Raw genomic sequence first — 25389 nt, forward strand, 5'->3', positions numbered from 1 at the left:
TCCTCAGGGCCATCTGACACAGGCAAATATTTAGATGCTAGTGGAGGATCATAGAATCATAGAGTTGGAAGGGGTCATACAGGCCATCTAGTCCAACCCCCTGCTCAACGCAGGATCAGCCCAAAGCATCCAAGAAAAGTGTGTATCCAACCTTTGCTTGAAGACTGCCAGTGAGGGGGAGCTCACCACTTCCTTAGGCAGCCTATTCCACTGCTGAACTACTCTGACTGTGAAAATTTTTTTCCTGATATCTAGCCTATATCGTTGTACTTGTAGTTTAAACCCATTACTGCGTGTCCTCTCCTCTGCAGCCAACAGAAATAGCATCCTGCCCTCCTCCAAATGACAATCTTTCAAATACTTAAAGAGGGCTATCATGTCCCCTCTCAACCTCATTTTATCCAGGCTGACTTTGACGGGAAGGAGAAATATGTAGGAACTACTCAATGTTTGCTCCCCCACCAGCCCAGATTTATGATGCCAAAGCCATGGCTGTCTTCTCAATGACAAGGAGCCCTGTGTCACCGCAAATGTTGCTTGCATTTATTCCAAGCTCCTGCAGTCAAACCACTGTGTCGGAGCTGCTTCTTTGTAGCTCAGTGATTCTCAACCTGGGGGTTGGGACCTCTTTGGGGGTTGAATGACCCTTTCACAGGGGTCGTGGCAGGGCAAGCAGCTTGAGTAGGGGGGCACCTTCTTCATAACAGCCTTGCGGGGTAGAATGAGATAGAGCGTTTGTCTGTCTGGAGCAGCAGAAAAGAGCGAGATCAGCATGGTGGGACGAGAGGCAGAAGTGAACTGAGAAACCCCGGGAAAAAAACCCAATTTATATAAAACTAGTTTCAAAGCCCCTTTATAAAAAGGGGTTTTGAAAGGGGGGTTGCCTCGTGCGGCGGTTTGACGCTGCGCGAGGCGCTTTGCGCCTCCCGCAGCGTCAGACCGGCAAGGAGGGAATCCCCAGCAGCCGCGCTTCGCACGACTGCTGGGGGTTTCCTCGTGCGGCGTTCCTCGTGCGGGTTTCCTCGTGCGGCGGTCTGACGCTGCGCGAGGCGCTTCGCGCCTCCCGCAGCGTCAGACCGGCAAGGAGGGAATCCCCAGCAGCCGCGCTTCGCGCGACTGCTGGGGGTTCCCTCGGGCGGCGGTCTGACGCTGCGCGAGGCGCTTCGCGCCTCCCGCAACGTCAGACCGGGAGCAACTGCGAGCCGCGCTGCGCGCGGCTCGCAGTTGCTCAGCCTGGGAATCGGAGGGACCAATCGGCAGGCGCTTCGCGCCTGCCGATTGGTCCCTCCGATTGTCTGTCGTGAGGAAGGGTCCAACCCGGACCCTTCCTCATCACGGACAAAGCCCACCTCTAGGGGGCTTAACGAATTATATAGTCCGTGGCGCCCGTGGCGCCACGGGCTTTTTAAAGATCATGAACAATGGATCTTCACTCCATTGGTCAGTTTTGGTTTAATTTCTGTGAAAGAACACTTGCATAATTTTATGGTTGGGGGTCACCACAACAGGAGGAACTGTATTAAAGGGTCGTGGCATTTGGAAGGTTGAGAACCACTGCTGTAGCTGTTATTAGACCTGTGGTGCTGAACGCTGGCCCAGAAGCCTTACTTAAGCATGGGCCTTGTGGTTCCTCTGGGTCATTTCCCCCCTACCCTCCCTGGGCCTAGTCCAGACAATTTGTTATCTGTTTTGTGTTCACCAAGGTTTGATAAGTGCAAGAGGACAAGGAAGGGAATAAGAGAGTGGAGAGTGCCAATTGGCTGAAGTGTCAGACTAGACTTGAGAGACCCGGGTTCAAGTCCCCATCCTGCGGTGGCAGCCCTCGGCGTGACCTTGGGCTACTTGCATACTCTCAGCCTAGCCTACCACGCAGGATCGTTGTGAGGATAAAACTGAGGAGGGGAGAGGCTGCTTTGGATCCCTATTGGGGAGAGAAAAGTGGGGTATAAATGAAATTAATAAATAAATAATAAAATGGGAAAATGGGGTGGTGGTAAGAGAGCTGTGCCAGGTTGTGCTATCAATAAAGGGGTCACGTTTTGGCGTGTTTTGTATGTGATTAAACTCCCTGTAAGCAGAAAACTAGTCCAACAAGCAGAGATAAGGGACAGATGCTTTCTCTGACTTGTTCCAATAGTCACTCTGCATGCCTTCCTAGACCCTGTCTATGGATAAAGATGTCTGCTGTACCCAAATATAATGGCAGTGATCTCTCCTGTCTTTCTAGTGGAGTTGTCTCAAGTGATCAGCGGTGGCTCGAAACCTTCTCCGCCTTTGCCTCCAAAGAGAGGCATCCCTCTGAACGTGTCGTCGTCACTCGAAACGGCCGCCACCCCCAAGTCGCCGAGCGACCGGATCGTCCCGGCATCCCATCGCCCCTCCTCAATACCAGGGCACCTGTCGCCTCAGCCGCCACCCTCTCCGTCGCCCCCTCTGCTTGCCCACCTTCCTCCTGAACCCCACAGCACTCCACTGCCTTCTGCTGCCCATGAGGCAGGCCACCCCGTTGTTCCCGAACAACTGATGGAGGCTCTCCAAGACAGGCTATCAAGTCTGGAGGTGGGCAGGAGGGTGGCTGATCAGGGCTTCGGAGAGCCTCAGGTTCCTACCCGGCTGCCCCAGCTGCCGCTGCACATCCTCATCCAGCAGGCTTTGACAAGCCCCCTGCCAGCGACCCCGCCGGGTGAAGGGTCACATAGGGCTCACTCGCTGCTTTTTGAAAACAGAGGGTCCTTTGAGGAAAACGCCACCGGCGGCAGGACAAGGTCACTCCCGGTTACCATTGAGATGCTGAAAGTGTGAGTTGTTTTGGAGTTGCTCTTGGGGAAAGCCCTGCCCAGTTTGTTCTGTCCCCCTTTTCATGCTCAGCTTTTCTCACCCCTTCTGATGCTGCCCATGCTCAGAAAGCTTACAGGGGGGAAGCCAGCGTTAAAATATGGGTCTCCCAACACCGTTTGGTGTCATTTGAGCACTGAAAGGCGTAAGATAGTAATGCACCACTTGTAGCTTAGGCTTCGAAATTGAATTAAAAAGGAGCAGGGTGCTGGCATGGGGGAAATGGCTCTCGGGCTGGTCAGTGTGTCTTATATGACATGAAGAACTGGGATTATGATGTTTGCAGGCCTGTTTTTGCTTATTCGCTGATTTAGAACTCGTCAAATGGAATCCTGCAGCCTGCATAATAAAATCTATTAATTAAGCCTCATTTGCCTATGTAGGCCTAAGTGTAGGTAAGGGAGGGGGTAGAGCCAGAATCCTGCTTGCAGCAGCTGGACTTCCTCATCCCTGGTGGGCATTGTCCAAACTTACAAGCACACAGCCTAAAAGGCTGAGCACTGTTGGTTCTTCCTTCTTTCCTGATGCCTTCAGCTATTCTCAGCATTATTGTCTTCTCCACTGATTTCTTGTCATCTCATGATGTGTAAAACCAATGTAAAAGAAAGGTATGTAAATCCTTATAGGTATCCATTTGGCCTCAGCAAGGACCAGGGCCTTCTCAGCCCTGGCCCCCACCTGGTAGAACGGTCTCCCTGGCAAGACCGGGGCCCTGTGGGACCTTGGACAGCTCCGCAGGGCCTGTAAGACAGAGCTGTTCCACTTGATTTACAGTTGAGGCCTAAAAGGAGTGTCCTCCCTGTTCAAAACACCAGCCAAATTATACCTGAGCCCCTGAATATCTGATCAGTATCAACCCTTCCACTGCAAGAGCAGGAGTGGCTAGAACTGTTCTAAAGGATCCATTTTTTAAAATATATAAAGTATTATAATATTGTTCTGTTTTTTAAAATGCTACTTTTTCTGAGCCCTAGGGGAAGGGCCAGCAATAAATACAAATTTATTTTTATTTTTGAAGTATTTTAGTAACTTTTGCTGTTTCATTAGTCCTGACGATGACGAAGAGGTGGAGGACGTCCAGGAAGACGAGCACCATTCCAGTTCCCACGTTTACATCGGAGAGGATCCGACAGTCACGGTTATCCCCAGGCTTGTCCTGCAAACCGTGCAGGATGAAGAAGAGGGGCCCAGTGACTCCGACTCTGAGGGACCCGTTCTGTACAAGGAGGACCCAGAAGACGAGGATGATGATGAAAGCCATAATAGTAAGAGACACCCACCATGGGAATAAAACCCACAAGGAGAGTCTCTGCAGGATCAGACCTAACGTCCCTCTGGACCAGCAGCCTGTTTCTCCCAGTGACCTCCCAGTTGACCCCAGAATCCCAGTATCAGGGCTGAAAAGCCATACTCATGGCCTAGCTCTTTGTATTTCAGCCCACTTCTAAAGTGGTTTGTGGTAGGTAAAATGATGTGCAATTTAATAGTCACGCCTTGGTAAAGACTTGGTCTGGAAGGGCACCTTCTCCCTTTGCCCTCATGGGTGACCGTGTGAAGTAGGTGAGGTGTGTGCTGGCCCCTTTGTCATCCAGCCACTTTCTCTAGTACAGTGAGCAATCTAACCTGGGTCTCCCTGGTTTTGGATCGGCTGCTAATTGTTCCGTTGTATTTATGTATTATATTGATGTGTATACTCTTGGACGAGCCGTCTTGGGGCAGTGAACAACAATCTCAGTGTACATCATCAGCGATAAACAATAAAATTGGCTTGTCAACAAACCAATAAGACAACATCCATAAGCATTAAAACAATAAAAGTAAACAGCTGTCAACACCAATAGTTGATTACAGGAACTGCATAGGTGTCACTAGGAGTTGGGGGGACAGGACGGTGGGAGGCCTGCTTCATTGACATGAGATGATTTTTCATCTGGCCTCAGCCATAAGCCTGGTGGAAGAGCTATGCCTTGCAGGCCCTGCAGAAAGGTGGTCCCTCAAATATGCAGGACCCAGACTGCAAAAGGCATCACTTGTGATTGATTAGTGATCAATATCCCCCCCCCCCTCCCTCTGCAGGCGCGCTGGCCAACAAGGTTAAGAGAAAAGATACCCTTGCCATGAAACTGGGCAGCATGGCCCTGCGGCAGGAGCTACAAGAAGGGAACACTTTTCCTCGGAAGAGCAAAGAGGAGTGGAACGAAATTCGGCAGCAGATCGGGACGACGTTGATCAGGTAGGCAGGGCAGAAGAAAGTGTGAGTTGCGTGTGTGTGTGTGTGATAGTATGCGTTTGGGAGCCTGGGAGCTGTTCACCCTTTCCAAATGATGTCAAGTATTGCACTGATGTTACTGCAAAGCCTGCTGTGGTTGTCTTCTGCTTCATTCATGGGACTGAATTTTGGGATCGAAAGCAGGCTGTGGCCTCTGATGTCTCTGTTCAGAAAGTATCAGAAGCACCAGCACAGTTATTAGGACGTGCATTTTTGAACATGCTGTCTAGGAGGGTGGTGGAGTCTCTTTGGTTGGAAGTTTTTGAGGAGATTGGATGAGCACCTGCCAGGAAGGTGTGATGGGAGGCTGGACTAAATGGCCATTTGTGGTCTCTTCCACCTCTGTGTGATTCTGCTTCTGCTTCATGGGATAGAAAACCAGTGCAGGCGTGTTTCCATTTTCTCCAATATACTGGGCTGGGTCATGGATCTTTTCTGCAGTGGAAGCCCTTTCCTCCAGCAGACGGAACCTTCCCCTGATATAGGACACTTAGAAGAGCATTGGGGTGAAGGAGGCTCCTTCCCTTGGTGGAACACACCTCTGCGAGTGGGACAGGGTCCCACACATTGTAGCCTGTTAAGCATGATACAGAGCCTGAGAAAGGGATGCCTAAGGAGGTGGAAAGCTACAGTTGACCAGTGGACAGCATCAGAGAATGGTGACTGCTAGGTGACTGGTCACATTTTCTATTTGCCCTAAAATGTTTGTGATTCTTTTCTTTATTCAGGCGGTTAAGTCAAAGACCAACAGCAGAAGAGTTGGAGCAAAGGAACATCCTTCAGCGTAAGTGAGAGCCAATTTGCTGACTGCTGTTTCTCCATCTTACAAATAGTGCTTCAGACTCACTTGATCTCGGAAGCTAAGATGGGTCATCCCTTGTTAGTACTTGGATGGGAGACCACCAAGGAAGTCCATTATGCAGAGGCAGGCAATGGCAAACCTCTTCTGTTTGTCTTTTGCCTTGAATCCCTGTGGAGTCACCGACTGTGACCTGGTGGCACTTTCTGCCACCTGGCTGCAAGGCACCGTCTTTGGCTGCTGTCACACAAACACAGAGTAGAGACTCCACCAGAGACACCTGCCATGCAGCATTCTTGCTGCCCTGCCTCTTCCTTGCACTGGAAAGTTTCATTAAGTTCCCACCAAGCTGCTGTAGGTTACCTAGATTGCAACTAATGAATGAAGCTTCAAGGGGCAGAAGCATTTTTGGAGTTGGTGGGAGTGAGGCAGGAGTTTGCATTTTTTTTTTTTAATAGAAAGGACCCCCCCTTGTGACATCACTTATTCCTTCTGCTTGGGATAGAGGCAAGAAGACAAGGGATCACTTGTTAGGAATACAATGCAGTGCAAAAATAGGGAAAGGCTGAGAGGCAGTTTGATGTAGTGGGTTTTAGACTGGGATCTGAGAGATCCAGGTTTGAATCTTTGGAAGTTTTTAAACAGAGGCTGGATAGCCATCTGACGGAGAGGCTGATTCTGTGAATGATCAAGGGGGTGGCAGGTTACAGGGGATGAGCAATAGGGTTGTGAATGTCCTGCATATTGCAGGGGGTTGGACTAGATGACCCAGGAGGTCCCTTCCAACTCTATGATTCTATGAATCCCCATTCTGCTATGGAAGCTTGCTGGGTTACCTAGATCACACACACTCAGCCTAACCTACCTCAACAGGGGGTTGATAGGATAAAATGGAGGAACAAGGTGAGCTGTTCTGGGTCCCCAGTGGGGAGAAAGGTGGGGGATAAATGAAGGGCGAACAAACACATTAAGTACGGAGCCTTGTCACCCAGCCTTTCCTTTAAGGAGCTTTTAGAATGCTGGACACACTTCTCTTGACCATTTCGCTCTACCCTGTGAGGCAGTTCCTGATGGGTAGCCTTGTTAGGCTGTGGCAACAAAAATATAATAAGGGTCCAGCTGCACTTTAGGAACCCTCAAAATTGATTCCAGTTTATGCTGAAACTGGAATCAAATTCAGTAGCCTTCCTGATGCCACTGGAATCTGCTGCTTTATTTGCCTGTAACTTAGAATAAGCCAACAGTGCATGTCTGGCCCAAGGTGAGCTTCATGGTGGACTGGGAATTTGAGCCTTTCAAGTCCTGCATCTTCTTCAGACTTTTTAGCAAGTTCAGTTCATTGGTATCTGGGCTGGCTGAGTGCAGTGGGCTAGGAGGTCTGGTCCAGGCATCAGTGGAAGGATCAAAGACGTGAACTAGAGATGTCTGTTGATTTCTGGGTCTGGGAGGAAGAGTGCTCCATAGTCTTGTTCAGGCACTAGGTTAAAAGAGTTTGAGAGAGGAGGCGAGGAAAGCCAAGAGCTCCAGACTTCAAGGAAGATGCAGGGGGGAGAATAAAGGGGAGGCAGGGCACCATCCTTTTGCAGCTAGTGTCCCAGCGTCCAGGGCTAGGCCAGCCACCCTGCTGTGTATACAAATGCTAGAATTCTGTTGTTGTAAATGCTTCCTTTAGCGTCCTCCAAAAAGAAATGGCCTGTCCTGCTATGGAAACAAATGCAGAAGTCCTGTAATTCCAAATACTTCCTTCGCTTTCATCTGAATGCCAGGGCCAGGAGGCAACATCAGGGGAGGAAGGGTCTTGGACTATGTCCTGTTTGTGGGCCCTCCTTAAACACAACGCCAGGCTAGAGGAACTGCTGGTCTGCTCCAGCAGGGCTGGAAGAATTTGGCAGGCTGTGAATGAAACGAGACAGAGCTTGTTCATCTCCTCTGTCTTGGTTTATCCCTCATCCTTAATAAATGATTTCAACCTGAGAAGAAAAAGAGTTGGTTCTTCTATGCTGCTTTTCTCTAGTCTCAAAGCGGCTTACGATCTCCTTCCCTTTCCTCTCCCCACAACAGACACCCTGTGTGGGAGGTGAGGCTGAGAGATCCCTGATATTACTGCTCAGTCAGAACAGCTTTCTCAGTGCTGTAGCAAGCCCAAGGTCACCCAGCTGGCTGCATGTGGGGGAGTGCAAAATCGAACCCGGCTCGCCAGATTAGAAATCCACCTAACCACTACACCAAGCTGGTCTGAATGGTCTGAAACAATATTGACCATGGGGCCATATCTTCACCAAAACATGCTCCATGCTGGAGTAGAAGATTGGTAATGAATTTCAGGTTCAGTGTGGGACATAGCTTATCTCATTGGGTCTCTCTCCATAGCTCACGGGCAGTCATATTCACAACAGCCATCAGCCCTAAAGAGCCACATTTATACTTCTGTGTGGCTTGCAGCTTGTGTTTCCTTGTGGCAGTGGCTGTTTAGATGGTAGAAACCACCTGCTAACCCTGAGCCTCACTGAACAAGGAACTTATGCACATAGCTGACACATGGAGCAGGTGCCACACTGGGGGGTGGAGCTCAGAAGAGCCACAGGTAGCATGTCGAAGAGCTCCTGAGCCCTGGAGTACCACTGATTTGTTTTACAGATGGCCACTGTCTGTTGCATTACCTCTCATGTGAATCCTAGAATCATAGAGTTGGAAGGGGCCATACAGGCCATCTAGTCCAACCCCCTGCTCAACCCAGGATCAGCCCTAAGCATCCTAAAGCATCCAAGAAAAGTGTGTATCCAGCCTTTGCTTGAACCTTTGTGTGTATCCAACCTTTGCTTTTTTTTTATGTGCGATCTCTCCGAGTATATGCACACTATCCTCCCCTCCCATCACCTTTCCCTTCCTGCCCGCACAGACAAATACAACAAACACATAGCAGACATGTGCCTGGCTTCTCTAATCGAGTTTTGTTCTTAAACAAATAACTGGAACCCCCCTCCCTCCCCTTTACCATTTGGCTGTTGTATTCATTTACGTTCAACTTGTGTCGCTGAGACAAACCACATGTTCCCAACCTCCTCCAAACGTTCTTCCCGACAGCAAAAAACGAGGCTGACCGGCAGGCAGAAAAGCGGGAAATCAAGCGGAGGCTCACCAGAAAGGTACTGGGACTCTGAACGGTTCTGTGAATATTTGCGGGGATTGCCTCTGTGAGGCATGCCAAGGTGTGGAGCTAGGAATTAATCAGATTTGTCCTGGGGGGTTCAATCCAGGCATCTGGCGGGCATTGACTTTGGCATGGGATTGTAGTTCTGAGCAGTGGGGGGTGGGAGGGCTGGAAAATGCTTGAATAAGAAACTAAAGAAAAACCAAATTAGTTATGCAGCCTTCTTTCTGAGCATAAGGTGGGAGTGGGAAGGTGTGTGTGTTCTTTCCCTCCTAGCTGTCATGTTACGCCCAGGTTAGGGAGTTTAGGTTCGTTTTTGCCCATTGTCGGGAAAGGTCTGGTTATCCACACCAGGCCAGAGAATTCTTTCAAGATGCCATTTTAATAGCTGCAGCATTAAAAGGGTGTCACTCTGTCATATCTGAAATCCAGTATCCACCCAGAGACACACTGGGTACAGATTTGTATACAGTCATTATCTAATTAACCACTATGCACAAAGTTTGATAAAATTATCCAATCAGCTCAAGGCCCCCACTTATCTTTTTAGTCTTCTCCCCCTTCAGGCACATGATGGGGGTGCCTTCCCTGTCCAGGCCGGCTTCGGGGGACTTTCCCCCTGCATCAGGCAAGCTTGCAGCTATCTTAGTCTGTACAAACTCTCTGTTTCTCTGATGGCAGGATGCTTTCCAAGAGGGAAAACCAAAATGGTCACTCCATCAGTCACATCACTTCATTGGGAAAGCAGAATAATCAAGCAGAGCAAATGGAGATGTGTGTGTGTGTGTTCTTTTCCCCCTAGCTCAATTGCAGTTCCCATCACAACCACCTGCTTAGGAAAGCAGAATAATCAAACAGAGCAACACAAGATGTCTCAGAGCTGTTGTGATCATATTAAAATATTGGAGAGGGGGTTTACTGAACAGACCTGGAAAACAATCTCCGTGCCTTTTTTTTTTTTAGCTCAGCCAAAGGCCCACAGTAGCTGAGCTGCAGGCAAGGAAGATCCTGAGGTTTAATGAGTACGTTGAAGTAACGGATGCTCAGGACTACGACAGGCGAGCCGACAAGCCCTGGACCAAATTAACACCTGCTGACAAGGTGAGGAGGGGGGGTGAGAAAGCACCCTTGGGACAGTATACTCTGGGTTGTGACCTGTAGGGATGGAAGTCCAGTGCCCTGACCTGGATGGCCCAGGCTAACCTGATCGTATCACATCTCTGAAGCTAAGTAACTTGGTTAGTACTTGAATGGGAGTCCAAAGAGATGCTCCCAAGCCCCTCCCTTTCCTCAATTTCTCCTGGTTCCTGTAATAGCATCTTATCCATTCATCCCTGTGTTGTGGACACTTGAACTGTAAAACCAAACAGCTATAAGTAAATGTCACAAGGTGTGCAGGAAACATGAATGGTGGACAACAGATGAGCATATGCACCAGGTGGGGACCCCCGAAGAAGGGCAGTTTAGAAGTCCCACTCGAGTTTAACCTTCCCTGTAGGCGAGGCCTGGTTTTGCTGCATTTGGAGGCCACCCATTAGATAGAGCAGCCCGTATCCTGCCACTCCACTCAGCTCAGTGTTAAGGCCTTTCTCCATCTCAAGTAGCTTATTTGCTAGAAGAACACATGAAGTTGTCTTCTGTTAAGTCAAACACTTGATCTATCATAGAATCATAGAGTTAGAAGGGACCTCCTGGGTCATCTAGTCCAATCCCCTGCAACTATGCAGGACACTCACATCCCTATCACTCATCCACTGTCACCTGCCACCCCCTTGAGCCTTCACAGAATCAGCCTCTCCATCAGATGGCTATCCAGCCTGTTTAAAAATTTCCAAAGATGGAGAACCCACCATCTCCCGAGGAAGCCTATTCCACTGAGAAACTGCTCTGTCAGGAACTTCTTCCGGATGTTTAGACTGAATTTCTTTTGAATTAATTTCATCCCATTGGTTCTGGTCCATCCCTCCGGGGCAAGAAAGAACAACTCTGCTCCATCCTCTGACCTATATCAAGGTCAATCCTGGTTACTCTGACTGGTAGCAGCTCTCCAGGTTCTCAGGAGACGGTCTTTCACATCACCTGTGACTTGTCTCTACAACTGGAGGCGTTGGGGATTGAACCTGAAACCTTCGGCGTGCCAAGCGGATGCTCTACCACTGAGCCACATTCCTTCCCCTAACTTAATGAGCATGTGTGGCTGCCTTATACTCAGTCAGGTCATAGGGCTATCAAGGCTCCCATTGTCTACTCTGCCAGGCAGCTGGTCTGCAGAGTCTCAGGTCGAGGTCTTTCACATCGACAACTGCCTGATCCTTTTAACTGGAGATGCCAGGAATTGAACCAGAATCTTTCTATAAGCCAAGCAGATGCTCTGCCACTGACCTTGTGGCCACACCCCCAAGGAATAAGGAGGAGCCAATAAAGTAGGAGGATGTCTCCTTAGGCTTGAGGAAGACTTTGAACTTTGCCAAATGGTTGGATACACGCCAGTGACAGCTTGTTAGGCATGGCGAGGGGGGCAATGTAGAGATCCTCTCTCACTCCTTCAGAATTCTCCAAGCAATCAGAGGTTTGAACAGGCTGATTCTCCTACCCCACCGCCTGGCTAAATTGACATTCAGCCCTTCTTGGAGCATGCTTTGTCCCCCCCAGGAGGGCCTTTTATGGTTTTCAGTTTAATTTAGTGTCATTTTTTTTTGTATGTCTGCAGCACCTGCTGAGTAGAGACCCTTCCCATGTTTGCAGAGGACTTTATTCAGGCTTTTATCATCTGCATGGAGGCATCCAGTTTATATTATTTAACAGGGAGAGGCTATGGGGGCTTTCAGCAAAAGGAAAGAGGAAATAGTGGTGAGGAAGGAAGCTGACTGCAAATCCTTGTTGCACCCTTCTAAGCCCATAGACATCCATCAACCTTGAGGGGCTTAAGATGGCACTGCTATCGGTATTTAAAAAATTACAAAACATAACTGTGAGAAGCAGATGTAGACATGAACATATGAGAAAGTACTGTATTTGCCGGCGTATAAGACCACTGGGCGTATAAGATGACCCCCCAACATTTCCACTCAAAATATAGAGTTTGTTACATTACAGTACAGTACTATGGGTCACTATGGGCAGCTATGTCTATCCCAGCTGAAGTGCACCTGGCGTATAGGACGACCCCCCCAATTGGAGGTATGTTTTTCAGGGGGGGGAAAGTAGTCTTATACGCCAGCAAATACTGTAAATACAAATAATGTGCACTGGAAGTGAGGCAGCTGGCCGGCAGCTTCCTTCACCCCCTGCCCAGAGGCCCTTCTGGGCTTCAGACCAGATTCTTTCCTTTCATGTTCTGTTTTCTGGCTGCTGATCAGAGAGTGCCTGAAAAGGAAATGCTGCACAACAGCCAAGGGGGGAGGGCTGTACTTGTCTTGCATAAGGTGGCTCTCGGGCAGAAAAGTCTGGCCAGAGCACCTGCTTCCAACAGGGCTTTGGTAGCAACCCGTGAAAGAAGTTGTGGGAGTGGGATGGGATTGACCGCGGTGCTAGACAAATTTTATGATACCTCTTTCTCCCCCCCCCCCCCATGCAGGCCGCCATCCGGAAAGAGCTGAACGAATTCAAAAGCTCTGAAATGGAAGTCCACGAAGAAAGCAAGCAGTTTACTCGGTGCGTAAGAGGAGAGCCCCTTTAACCCCTTGGTTGCATTCTTGCAGTGCCTCATTGTGTTCCCCAGTGTTCTCCTTGATAGATTTAGCTTTTCAGTGTGCAGAGGCTGTGCTGGGGTGCAGAAACAGCCCGCTTGTGTGGGTTTCTGGCCTGTGGCAAGAGCCGGTCACATGTCTCTGTCATTTAGGCATGCAAGGGTCACTTTCTGATATTACACATGTTGAAGAGTGCTGAATCAAAGGACGTTATCCTCCAGATTAAAAACAAAACAAAACCTATGCCAAGGTTCACCCCTTAGACCAGCCTTTTGACCGTAATTATTTTCCAGGCTTGGGGAACCCTAGCTGAAATTCCCCTTCAGAAAAGTGGGCATGGAAGTAAGAGTCTGGAGCCAGCCAATTAATCAATCAAACATTTCCTGTTTCCATTGTGGAGAAGGAGACTAGGCCTGTAGAGCAACAGGGGAAGCAGGTTCAGGAAGGAAGGAAGGAAGGAAGGGAAAAGGGGAAGGAAGGAAGGAAGGAAGGAAGGAAGGAAGGAAGGAAGGAAGGAAGGAAGGAAGGAAGGAAGGAAGGAAGGAAGGAAGGAAGGAAGGAAGGAAGGAAGGAAGGAAGGAAGGAAGGAAGGAAGGAAGGAAGGAAGGAAGGAAGGAGCCATCCAAACCTCTGGGAAAGGCTGCGTAACCCCAGGTTTCCCTGGAACTCTGGTTGGGAATCCCTGCCTTAGAATATACAAATGGCAGGAACGCAAAAGAATAACACTCTAGAATAGAATCTCACATGGAAAACTATTGCGCAGTATGAACCTGATACTCATGTATAAAACTGCCATATCTCTGCAATAATCCTGATTTGAATGTGAAAGCACAGGAAAGCTTTTACCCAAACTTAGTTTATTGGTCTTCAAGGTGCCACTGGACTCACACTTTGTTTTCAGTGACCCGGGTTAGCATTTGCATGGGAAACCACCAAGGAAATCCAGGGTCACTGTGTAGAGGCTAGGCTTGTGCGCTCCGGCATGCTTAGGTGGCCATTCAAGCCCGAGGCGGCTAGCACCGCAGCGCGGGGGGAAGGGCGGCACTGGTGCGTGACCCAGCACCTGCACACAAGCTCAGATCTCTGTGCCCGCTTGCATGCGCTGACTGGCTCGCCGCCCCTCCCCCCACGCTGCAGTGCTGGCCGCCTCGGGCTTGAATGGTGGCCGGAGCGTACAAGCCTAGTAGAGGCAGGCCATGGCAAACTACCTCTGACCCTCTCTTGCCTTGAAAACTACTGCAAATCTGAGTAGACCAGGGGTAGTCAACCTGTGGTCCTCCAGATGTCCATGGACTACAATTTCCATGAGCTGGCCCCTGCCAGCATTTGCTGGCAGGGGCTAATGGGAATTGTAGTCCATGGACATCTGGAGGACCACAGGTTGACTACTGCTGTAGACAATACTGACCTTCCTTAACGGACCAGTTGTCTAACTTGGTATGGCACCTTCTTGTGCCCGTCTCAGAACTCTTCATAAAACGTCCCTACACTGTAATTGGCCGCCTTGGCTGCTCATCTCCTTTGGGCCCCAATGGCATGCGTCTTCTAAATCCTAACTGCTGGTTTTCTTCACCTCTGCTGCAGGTATCATCGGCCATGAACGCGCTTCTTTCTTTTTTCATAAACAAAGCAATATCGTCAGAAGAGGAGAGGATTGCCGTGTTTGCCGTGTTATCCCAGTGAGGGGGAACCTTGTGGCTTGGCCCAGATTTGCCTTCGTAACATATCCAGGAAGTGACTTTCTGCAGGAAACGGAAAGGGTGTACGTGTAGGCGTGGAACCTTTCTCAAGAGCAGCAATAACGTCTGGAAGGAACGTCTCATGTGCCATAACATCACAATGGGAATTTTTAAAATCAAAACAACCCGCTATCAACAACAGAACACTATACCTCACGCAATCAGCAATACGCAATGCTCCTTGCAGCCGGAGATTAGCTCCCTGGCTTGGATTTGCCGTGCATGACGCCATTGTAAGAATGGGTAATGCGCCCCACAATTCCTGTTCTGCACTCTCTGGCCGTGTTGTCTACTGGAAATATGTGCTGCGAACTGTTTAAGAATTGCATTGTTGAGAAGGAAATAAGATGGGAGCTCTTACCAAGAGATCTGGAGCCAGCAAATTGGGAGTGTGTGTGTGTATATATAAGCGTATGTTTGTGTCTCTGTGTGCTCTGTGTACAAATGAAACAAAAAACCAATACCATCTTGGCAGGATGCTGACACATGGCTATTTTAATGTTCTTTTGATCTGCTTAATATTCAGAATCATTACTGACCAATTTTTTTCTGTCGCCCTATGGCGGAATTGTATAGTTTTTAAAATGACACACATGCGGAGTCTCGTAAAAACTTTTAACCCCCCCCCCCCAAAACAGCAAAAACAGCATCCTCCAAACTTGCTGTGAAGCAAGAAACCTCACTTGAAAAAAACAAACTTCCACCTATTTAACAAGAGCCTGCAATGAGTTGCCTTGGGGAAGCAATAGCATAGAATATGTTGTAATTATTTTTTTTAAGTCGTGACTTCGTCTTTTTTCTTTTTAAAAATGTTTTTTTGTCAGAACTGGAGCAAAACTTGTCTTTTCTTAATTGTGTAGCAAAACTTTATTTGAAGGTTCTAAAATTTTTTTTTTGTTCAGAAAAAGGGCTTAAAGTATGACTTTTTTTAAATGGCAAGAAGTAAACAGGGCATCCCTTACATTTTTTAAAAAATCAGCTTTTATGGAACAGTTGAGAAGGACACCCTGAGGCCATGCTGGGCCGGAAGGCAAATTGGGAGGGGGAGATAATTTGGCGAATATGGGGCTGGGGGGAGGGCTTTTAAAGGTTAGCAGTTCTGGTTACAATCAATGGTTCCTGGCTTGTACTCCTCCTTCCCCGTTCTCACTTCACAATCAGTAGTCATGAATGTAGACGGAAGTCCCGTTGACTGTCAGCCAGTGTCGCACAGCGGAAGACATCCCTTGAGACCTTGAGCTGGTTGGCCTTAAGAAAAGAGGCCTTGAGGTGCTTATGCTGCCATTTTTTCCCCTTCAGTGGCCAGGTCCATGGGGAGCAGAGTCATCCAATGCAAGAGAGAGGACCGGCCTCTATGAATTTTGCAAGGATTTCACAATGCGGCTTTTCCCCACCATGCCCGCAGATGAGAGAGGCTGCCAACTAAATGAAATCCGGTCTGCTATGCAGTTCTCATCTCCTGTTTAAAGAGTCACATGCCTCAGCTTCCTGGTTGGATCCAGACACTTTATTGGCAAGCCAGGAGTCCAAGGCATGGAAACCCAAGGGCTGACTTCATTCCTGATTCTTCTCTCCTCCACTTCAGCTTTGAACCTCTTTTTGTCCCGTCTTCCTATTCTTGGTTCTAAGCAGCAAATCACTGTGAGACTATTGCCCGGGGGGGGGGGGGGGGGAGAAAAGGGAGTTGGTCTTGCCTTGTCCCCACTATCAGCAACCATAAGAACAAGATGCAGTGAGCGAAAACGGTTGGGTGCTGGAGCACCCTGGATCCAAACGGCTTTCATGATGTATAAAGTATCTCTGTAGAGGAAATCATTGCATTGTATATCTGTCTTCCTATCAACAAAATTTTATGAAATAAAATTATTTTACGAATTTTTTTTTTAGAACAGAGCTTGTTCTCCCCCCCCCCCCCCCCCGGTTCCCTCCAGCCCATTTAACATTTCTTGCCTGGTTATCCAGTTTGCAGCAAATTCAGCTTCTTAGATTTGAGAAGGATGGTGGCACAGAAATATCAGAGCACATGCTTTAGATGCCAGACGTTTCAGGTTTGGGCCCTGGCATCTCCAAGTTACAAGTCTGGGGATGCTAAGAAAGGATACTTTCTCTTCTGGAGACTCAGGGAGCAACTGCCGGACAGCGTGACTAACAGCTGGGCAGACCAATAGTCCTCGAGTCAAATGTTCGGAGGAAGAAAGGGATTTTCTCTCGCTGGCAAATGTCAATTCAATTCATGGTTTTATGGTTAAGCAGGTATTTATTTGGAATAACTTTCTGCAATCATCCAGATGCAAAGACAGAAAAGCATTAGGATGCTTTCCAGTGGAAACATCTGCAAATATATAGAAAAAGCCATGTCCTGACTCGGTGGCCCAGGGTTGGTAGGCAGAGGCAGGCAATGGCAAACATCTGCTCTTATGAGGGTTCCGTAAGCCAGCTGTGATCTTGTGGTGCTTTCCACTGACCTCTCTCCAAAAACTGCCTCTGGAGGCCTCTGTTGGTGCCCATGCTTATTGCTGCTGTACTAAGAGCCAAGCAGTAAAAAACAAAATCAGCTAGGGAAGACTGAAGTCTAAATTTTTAGTCAGCTGTCAAGTTCATTGGGGCAGTTTCTGTCTGCCTAACTCACCTCTCAAGGGAAAACATGTATATCATTCCTGAGTGCCTTGGTGTGGTAAAAATGTAATAGATGCCTTTTCTTGGGTGAAACTGCCTGTCCTGCTATACAGTTGCCCAGTGAAACCAAGCTATATCCTTACCAGTTTTTCCACTCCGTCTTGTCCGGTTCATTTTCGGCTGCCCTAGTTTTGCCACTGTGGTTGCACAGTCCCCACCACCAGCTTGTGTGGTAGTCAAAAGCCTACTCCCTTTCTTGGCAACAGAAAAGCTGGTGGAGCAGGAGTCATAAGACTTCTGGCTGTTCTCGGGAGAAAGGCATTCCTCGATAAGAGAATTCCTAAGCAGCTTCCATGTGCATCTAACACAGGGCATGGCACATGCACCCTTATCTGTAGAACCCGGCTTTTGATGCAAATTAAGTATAAGTCAGAATTGGCAAATGAGAGATGCTTTCCCTGTTTCCTGAAGCCTGCTTGGGAGCCTCTTCAGTTGCACAGAAACACACCAAGTCTCATGCATGACACAGATCAGGCCAATCCAGCGCATGATTGACTGCAGCAATCGGGAGGAACAAGAGCAGTCCTTGGGCAAGAAAATGAAACTAGGGAGAACTTAAAACATGACCCATGCGAAAACAAAATCAGAGTCCAGTGGCCCCTTTAAGACCCATAAGGATCATGTGAGCAGCCGTGTTGGTCTGAAGCAGCACAACAAAAATTGGGTCTTAAAAGTCCTCCTAGACTAAGGTGTCCAGATTTTAACATTGGTAAGGTGGAACACCATTGACCGGGGAGGGAGGGGGGGTGGTTCTTGATTAAAAATGTGGTCTATATGGAGCAACTAAAAGTTTCATAGAACACATGGAACGCAAAAATAGTATTGCAATATATATATATATATATATATATATATATTTACTTTCAACATAAGTACAATTTGCCAAGTACCCCCAGATGTCCCTCCAAAAGTGGGACAATCGGGTCACCTTATATTCAACCCAATTTTTTAAAGCATTATGGCAGCTTTCCCATGCGACGCTGCCCTGTCCCAGCCTCCCTCCGCACCGACCGCACTGCGCCAGCCACGCAGGAGACCGAGAAACCAGCCGTGCATGCACGAGGCGAGGAGGCGACGGTCCTGCCTTGTCCCTTGACGCGAGCTGTCCCCAGCAGCTTCTGCCCCACCAACCCAGGAAAAGGCTGATTCAAGCGGGCAGCCGGATCGCTCTGTAGGCGCACAACAAAATGGGCGTCCGGCGGGACTGTCGGACCCACGAAGATTTATTCCAGGCGTGAGCTTTCCTGTGCATGCACAGGAAAGCTCACGCCTGGAATAAATCTTCGTGCGTCCGACAGTCCCGCCGGACGCCCATTTCGTTGTGCCAGGAAAAGGCTGCAGTCGCGCGCAGGTGGAGGGAGGCGAAGGCATGCAATGCAACTGGACGGAAATTCGGCGCGGGAAGAGGGAGCGAACAAGGAAAGCCCCCCCCCCCCCGGATTACTCGCAGGGGTCAGTAACGCGATAAGAAAAGGCAAAGAACCGCCCTGCCCTTCTTTTACTCCGCCCTCTTCCAGCCAGCGCTTCTGCGCATGCGCCTGGGCCTGGGCATCCAATCGATCGTCTTTTCCCGTCACCCCTTGCCCTCTATAAATACCCGCGCCTCGCGTGGGTCGGCCTTTTCCAGCGCATGGTGAGCTGAGGTAAGGTATCGGGGTGGGTGGGGGAGCTTGTCCTTCTGTTACGGTGGCTGACGGTGGCCATTCTTGCTATCCTCGCATGGGACTTTCCCTCCACCGCCTGCTGCGGGCGGTTCTTTCCCAGCCTGTGCGCATCTATGACAATTGCGCTGTGGGATATGGGGCAATTTGTTTGCTTCTCCCTACCCCGTTTGTTCTGATCTTGTCTGCCCAGTCCTGCTACGTAAGGATGGTCGCCAGTCTCCGGGTGGGTTTGGGAAATTTGGAATTCCGGCTGGTCTCCGCCCTAGAGGGATCCGCTTCTCTGGAGAAAATGGCTGCTTGAGACGATAGATTCCGTAGCACGCCGCCCTCCCCAAACCCCGAGAATTGTTTCGAAGCCATAAACAAAACCCGGTTCCATCCTGGTCGATTGAGGTAGAAGATACTGAGAGGAGGAGACTAGCCGATGTTCACGCAGAAAGCCTCAAACCAGGTTATCTGGGGGGGAGAGTTAATTATGGCTTTTTTAGCAGCATTTGCTTATAGTCGGCGTGATGTATCAGGCTTCAAGTGTCCTTTCAGCCGTGAGGTTAGTTGGTTACCGCCAGTCTAAGCCTATAAGAGACTTGGGAGTGTTATGCTGGGAATGTTTTTGTTTTAGTCTGGGAAGGAGGTTCATTGTTGTGTGGAATATAAAGCAAAGAAGCACTTCATTTACAGCCATTTAGACCAGAACATAGAAATGGAGAGCTACACTACTGTTGCATGCTAAGCATGAAGTCACCTCATAATGAATAATGAATCAGATCATTGCTCCTTTAGGATCTGTATTGTTTCCTCAGACTGGCAGTGGTGGTCTAGGGTCTCAGGGACTTGGTCCTTTCAATTGGAGGTGCTGGGGATTGAACCAGGAATGTTCTGCATTTGAAGCAGAGGCTTTTCCACCAAGCCATAGCCCCCCCACCCCCCAACATCCTGTATCAGGGCGTTGAATCCAGTTTGCCCTGGTCTTAGGCCTGTACTAAGTGCTGTTTCACTATATTGGTTAGCTGTGTCAAATTAACATTTGTTCCTTTTCTTGCTTGCAGAGCCTTGAAAAATCTCATTGCCTGCTTTTAGAAAGGTCAGCGATCCCACAGATGAACATGTCCCAAATTCGGAAAATTCAAGGTATGCATAAAAAGTGAGCTACCATGATTTGGTCTGGATTTTCTGCATCCTTTCCATCCAATGGGGACGTTTGAGGTTATTCTCTCACAGCTCCATCCATGTGGCATAGGACTTTGTACTCTATGATGTAGAGTTGAGGGAGGCAGGGGGCCCTTGGGTCTGCAGCCTGCATGTGCCTACTGCTACAGATGATAATAGATTACTGAACCCTCATAAAATAGCCTGGAAAAGCATCCTTGTCCAGAAATACATTCTATCCAACAGGGACATCTGGGGAGGTCGCTCTCTCACAGCTCTGTCCATGTGGCATACGGGAGCGTAGGGCTTCATGCTCCATGACGTAGAGTCCCATTCCACACTGTTGGAGAGCAAGTCGGGCCCCCTGGGTCTGCAGCCTGCATATTCCTACTGCTTCTCTGAGTCTTTGGACAGTGACTGAGGAGCTAAACCATGCAGGAGACACTGGTCAGTCAAGTTTTGTGTACACTCAGGGCATTTGCTGAGTGCTATTCTGGTATCTTTGAATTGGTGGGGGGAGGGCGCAAGTGTGCAATGGTTTACACTGGGCAATCAGGGTTGTCTCATGGAAAGAAACCATGTGGCAGTCCCCAGTCTTGCTGAGCTTTTGGACCCTTCTGTAATTCCGAAGGAGGCCCTTGGGTGCCATCAGAAAACGGCTGCTGGGGTATGTGTGTGGAACTCACGCTGTTATGATAGTTTCAGAGGGTGTTTGTGGTAGAACAGTTAGATTTGAATCCAGTAGCAGCGTTGAGACCAACAAGGTTTTCAGGATGGAAGCATAGCTCCCTTTGTGAGTAGGAATGGTGAACTGAGTGTTTAATCCTTCAGAACAGAGGAGTACATGCATTAAACCTTTGCATCCTTTACTAACATTCTTTACAACCCCCAAGTTCTGACAGGGATAAAACTAAGATCTCTGTTACTCCTTGTGTCTAAGGAAGGGAACTCGGAACCCCAAAAACTATGAAAATCTTACAGGTCTCTAAGGTGGACTTGCACTTGAATTAGATTGTTAGGACTTCCCAAACCAAGCATGCCCTCTGTGCAACGGGCAGCTGTTTCTGAATTAAGCATTTCCTTGCAGGCTCAAGAGGGCTTTGAAGAAGAGCTGGAGTGTTGTTACCCGGCTTGCACATTCCCTTCCTCTCCCCACAACAGACACCCTGTGCGGTAGGTGGAGCTGAGAGAGCTCTGACAGAACTGTTCTGTGAGAACAGCACTGTCAGGACACCCAGCTGGCTGGATGTGGAGGAGTGGGGAATCAAACCATTGCCAGATTCCTTTCCCCACAACAAGACACCCTGTGAGGTTGAGAGATCCCCAAGAGAACTGTGACTGACCCATGATCACCCAGCTGGCTGCATATGGGGGAATGGAGAATCAAACCCAATTCCCCGGATTAGAGGCTGCCGCTCTCAACCACTGCACCAAGCTGCCTCTCGCTAGGCCATCTCTTGCTCCAGTGAAGTGGAGGAAAACCAAGACTTTTGCTGCTTTGGGGAAGGGTCAAGTAGCCTCGGGGGGGGGGGGAATTAGTTGTCACCATGTTGGGGAAGTAGGAGCTCAGGCTTGCTTGTGCTTTTCTCAGTCCCTTTACAAGTGAATGCTTTTAAGAGTTAAGGGGCCTGATTCCTAAACACACTTTTCCCTTTCTGTTTGTTATAGCAGATGCCATGCCCTTGCTGTGTTGTCCTGCTGACTCCAAATCCTGCTCTGATTCAGGAGGCTGAACCATAGCTTCATTGCTGTCATCCTAGCTGTGCTTTTATGTGAAGACTCCAACTCCTGGATGTCGTAATTGCTACTGTTCTCCAAGGACCTGCCAAGAGGTTTGCCTTCTTTTTGGGGGTATGCTGTTGTGGCTCAGGCCAATACCTCGGTATTGAATGTGCCTGATGGAACCGTTTGATATCTATGTTAAGTGGGGGACTTCCCTTGATACCATTGCCAAACCATATCTAGCTCTGAAGACAAGATATCTCTGGATGCACGGGTACTTTCTTTCAATGGAGGATGCTTTGGCCATGTGTTTATTTGTAGCTGGGACGTTTGACCACTGATCACTTGGTATGTTTTAGCTTGTTCATTTCTAGTCCCACCAAGGCTGGTTAGACATGGGAAGTGCCATCCAATTAATGCTAGCTAATGGTGATCCCCGTAGGGTTTTCCAGGCAAGACACATTCAGAGGTGGCCTGCCTCTGGAAAGCGGCCCTGAACTCCTTTGATGGTATCCCATCCAAGGTCTTAGCTGAGATGGGTCACACAATTTAAGCACAGAATAGAAACTTTACAATGTAATCAGTAAGACCAAGACAAAATATGCGATGGACAAGGTGATAAAACTGAATCGCCAAAATTAGAAAGTGGTGTGATTTTAAAACAACAGCGTAATAAAAACAGCCTCAACGTTTTTCAGTGGCATCTTCCTTATATAAGGGAATGAGAAATGTAAATGTTTGATTGTGTTGTGATTCTCCATCAGTACCAGAGTACACAAGATCCATAAGGGTGAATCCCTTGCTGAACACAAAAGGGGGACTGTGATTTAAGTCAGTCCATAAGCTGTGAAGCCAAATCCCAGCAGCTTTACCAACCCCTCATGGCGTTTTCAATGCAAGAGATGACCACAGGCTGCTTGCCATTGGCTGCCACTTTGGTACTTTTCATCTGTAAAATATTTGCACCACACTTCCTTGCCTCTCTTGGATCAAGGTTCTTTAACAGTAATAATTATAACATTACTGAGCAAAGCCAGATAAAATAATGCCCCCTCAATGCTTCACTCTGCTGTTCATACCCCCATCAAAGCTCCTGGTGAAATTTCAGACTTCCAACAAGGAGATGGGGGATGGGGATGGCATCCAACTCTTCAGGCAAGAGGCCATTTTCCATAGTTGAAGAAGAAGGCCCAGGCTCTGGTCAGTGCTACCCCCACTCATTGAAGCAGGTGGCAGCCTGAAGATGTAGTTCAGGGGTAGTCAAACTGCGGCCCTCCAGATGTCCATGGACTACAATTCCCATGAGCCCCTGACAGCGAATGCTGATTGGTCCATGGACATCTGGAGTGCTGCAAGTTTGACTACCCCTGATGTAGTTGTTGCTGGAGAATATGGGAGGAGACCATCCTGGATCTGTATTTTACTTTAAAAACAAAACGAGACTATTGAAATAATAGACTGATCAGACTGCCCATCCCTGGTCCAGATATTGGCATTTCAGGCAACAGCCAGCATCCTTGCAATTCAGTGTTTTCCTCCAACGGGGACATCTGGGGAGGTCACTCTCTCACAGCTCTGTCCGTGTGGCGTACGGGAGCGTAGGGCTTCATGCTCCATGACGTAGAGTCCCATTCCACTCCGTTGGAGAGCAAGTCGGGCCCCCTGGGTCTGCAGCCTGCATATTCCTACTGCTTCTCTGAGTCTTCGGACGGTGACTGAGGAGACAAACCATGCAGGAGACATTTTACAATGCTACTAAGAAGCGGTGTTAGGATATGAGGAATTACTGTGTGACCTGAATCTTTGGTTTTGGTTTTTCTAGCTTTGGCTGTGCCGGGTATGAAAAGCAAGGCTGATTTTCTGCAATGCGAGAAACCTTTCAGGTATCTATCTTCACTGTATGTTTTTTCCTGGTTTGATTGGCCATGTTTAGGGCCATCTTTAGTAGTACAAGGTACTAACTAAAGCAGCCGAGCCTTTAAAAGTGCAAGCTGTCCCTTCTGAGTGCGACAGCGAAATGGGGAAGAGGTAGGAAGCCAGAACCGCTTCTTGTGTGGTGAGAACTTTGGCTTAAATTTTAAGAGAAGAGAATGGCTGGGTATCTCTCCAAAGTGCTGTGGATCAGAGATAAATGCATTTCTTTGTTTGTGGGCTGCCTTTGGGGGGGATCTGTCTCAATTGAGAGATGGGGTAGCAGTCAAATCCAACCAGTCCAGTGCTTTATTTTCCATTCCCCCAAAAAGGTGGAAACCCTAATCTTCTGTTTTGCTCTGTCAGATCATTTTGTAGACGAGACCTCCTGGAAATTGCTTAGAAGGCCTGCATTTATGAATACTACTACAGCATCATCACAGAAACTTGTTTACACAGCAACAGAACTAAAGAGCTGAAAGTATTCCCCAGCAAGGTGATTACAAGCTGGCATTTATTGAAGGGAACGACAATTTAAAAGAAGCTACACCTGGATGACAGATCTTAGAGGAGTCGCCATGATGGGTCTTCAGGGTATGAGGAGACCCTGTTTTTTGTTGCAACAGATGAAACATGCATTGCTGCAGCATACTTCTGCCAGTTGCAGCCCATTTCACACATTGCTTGCCTTCATGTGTCCACTGAAGAGGCTGACGCCACAATAAACCTGTTAGTTTTTAAGATGCCGTGAAGATCAGCATTTTAGTGTGGATACCCAATTTTGAGACCCAGCTTCAAAGCTGAATTGTGTTTCTGCGCTCGCTCCATGGTGGTGGTGGATGAAGCCCGATGCTGCTAGATGCTGAAAAACCTGGGTGACCAAAACGAAGGAGGTGTTCCTGGTCTGTCTCCTTGATGTTCAGCTTTTTTTTCCTCACTCACCTTTTCACTCCCTGTCTATAATTGCCAGATGGATAACAATAAAGCTTTATTTTTTGATCTTTGTTTTTTATTGGTGGCTTCTCTGCTGACTGCAGGTACTGCTATTTGTGTGAAAAATTTATCCTCACAACAACCCTGTGGGGTTGGCTGGCTTGAGAGAAAGACGGTGGCACTAGTCCACCTAGCAAACTTCTGCGAAGATCAAGTATTAGTGGCCAGGGTAGGAACTTTTATGAGTCACTTGCTCTCTCCATGATTGAGTCAAGGTTTGAACCTTGGCCCCCAAGGATCTTAAAGCAGCAGAACTATCATGCTGGCTGCCTGTGTTAGCTGGGTGTTCTGTGTTCTTGGTTTGTTACTGAATAGAGGGCCAAGGGAAATCTAGGTTTCTGCTTCTTTGCTTTGGTGGCCAATGGGACTGCCAGCATTTTCTAACTTGTATGGGTTACACCAGACCTTCCGTGAAACCCTGGGGTTTCTTGGTGCCCCCCCCCCCTCCCAAAATGGCCTATGATGGGTTTGGAGGGATGGGAAGGGGATGGGCCACAGTTGGGTGTGAACACAGCTGTGCTCCCTAGTCATATTCTGGATGATTCTGACATTGCTGGGGTTTCTTGAAGCCTGAAGAATGTTTGGGGGTTTATCAATTATAAATAAGAAAGGCTGGGCTATGTAGAGGTTTGGTTTAAAACGCCAACAAAGATTGTTTTAAAACGGCTTTTTTGTCTGAGAAGGTCTGACAGTCTTGAATATTCAATCTGGCCCAATTTGCAGTGGGACCTGAGTTCAGACACCTTAAAAGCCTAAATTTATTCCTTTCCCATATGTTGCGGTTCTATACCGGTT

The 25389-nt window shown here is 48.4% G+C and overlaps 1 protein-coding gene, 1 long non-coding RNA gene and 2 other non-coding genes across 14 annotated transcripts in view; all 4 read left to right on the forward strand.

The window, feature by feature from the left end:
* The window catches only part of PHACTR4 (phosphatase and actin regulator 4), a 119115-nt gene extending 102754 nt beyond the window's left edge, over window positions 1–16361 (forward strand). For all 9 annotated transcript variants that reach the window (XM_077337226.1, XM_077337227.1, XM_077337228.1 and 6 more), the window contains 8 exons: window positions 2228–2798; window positions 3883–4100; window positions 4912–5068; window positions 5833–5888; window positions 8988–9049; window positions 10018–10155; window positions 12632–12708; window positions 14328–16361. In XM_077337226.1, coding sequence (XP_077193341.1) covers window positions 2228–2798; window positions 3883–4100; window positions 4912–5068; window positions 5833–5888; window positions 8988–9049; window positions 10018–10155; window positions 12632–12708; window positions 14328–14343 — 1295 coding nt within the window. In that variant the 3' untranslated portion in view covers window positions 14344–16361. The remainder of the gene's footprint in view (window positions 1–2227; window positions 2799–3882; window positions 4101–4911; window positions 5069–5832; window positions 5889–8987; window positions 9050–10017; window positions 10156–12631; window positions 12709–14327) is intronic.
* A 2227-nt stretch (window positions 16362–18588) lies between these two features.
* On the forward strand, window positions 18589–24600 carry LOC143837427 (uncharacterized). Of its 3 annotated transcripts, none has more exons than XR_013230978.1 (5): window positions 18589–18610; window positions 19869–19950; window positions 21637–21800; window positions 23513–23573; window positions 23968–24600. It is a non-coding gene; the product is annotated as an uncharacterized LOC143837427 (long non-coding RNA). The 3 variants fall into 3 exon arrangements; XR_013230976.1 differs by lacking the exon at window positions 18589–18610 and adding an exon at window positions 18694–18801; XR_013230977.1 differs by lacking the exon at window positions 18589–18610 and adding an exon at window positions 19024–19045.
* LOC143839205 (small nucleolar RNA SNORA73 family) lies at window positions 20208–20415 on the forward strand. The gene has a single exon (XR_013231660.1). It is a non-coding gene; the product is annotated as a small nucleolar RNA SNORA73 family (small nucleolar RNA).
* LOC143839204 (small nucleolar RNA SNORA73 family) lies at window positions 23228–23435 on the forward strand. Its single transcript, XR_013231659.1, has one exon. It is a non-coding gene; the product is annotated as a small nucleolar RNA SNORA73 family (small nucleolar RNA).
* Window positions 24601–25389: the final 789 nt, after the last annotated feature.

This window comes from Paroedura picta, chromosome 5, assembly GCF_049243985.1.
Source record: "Paroedura picta isolate Pp20150507F chromosome 5, Ppicta_v3.0, whole genome shotgun sequence".
Taxonomy (NCBI): Eukaryota; Metazoa; Chordata; class Lepidosauria; order Squamata; family Gekkonidae; genus Paroedura; species Paroedura picta.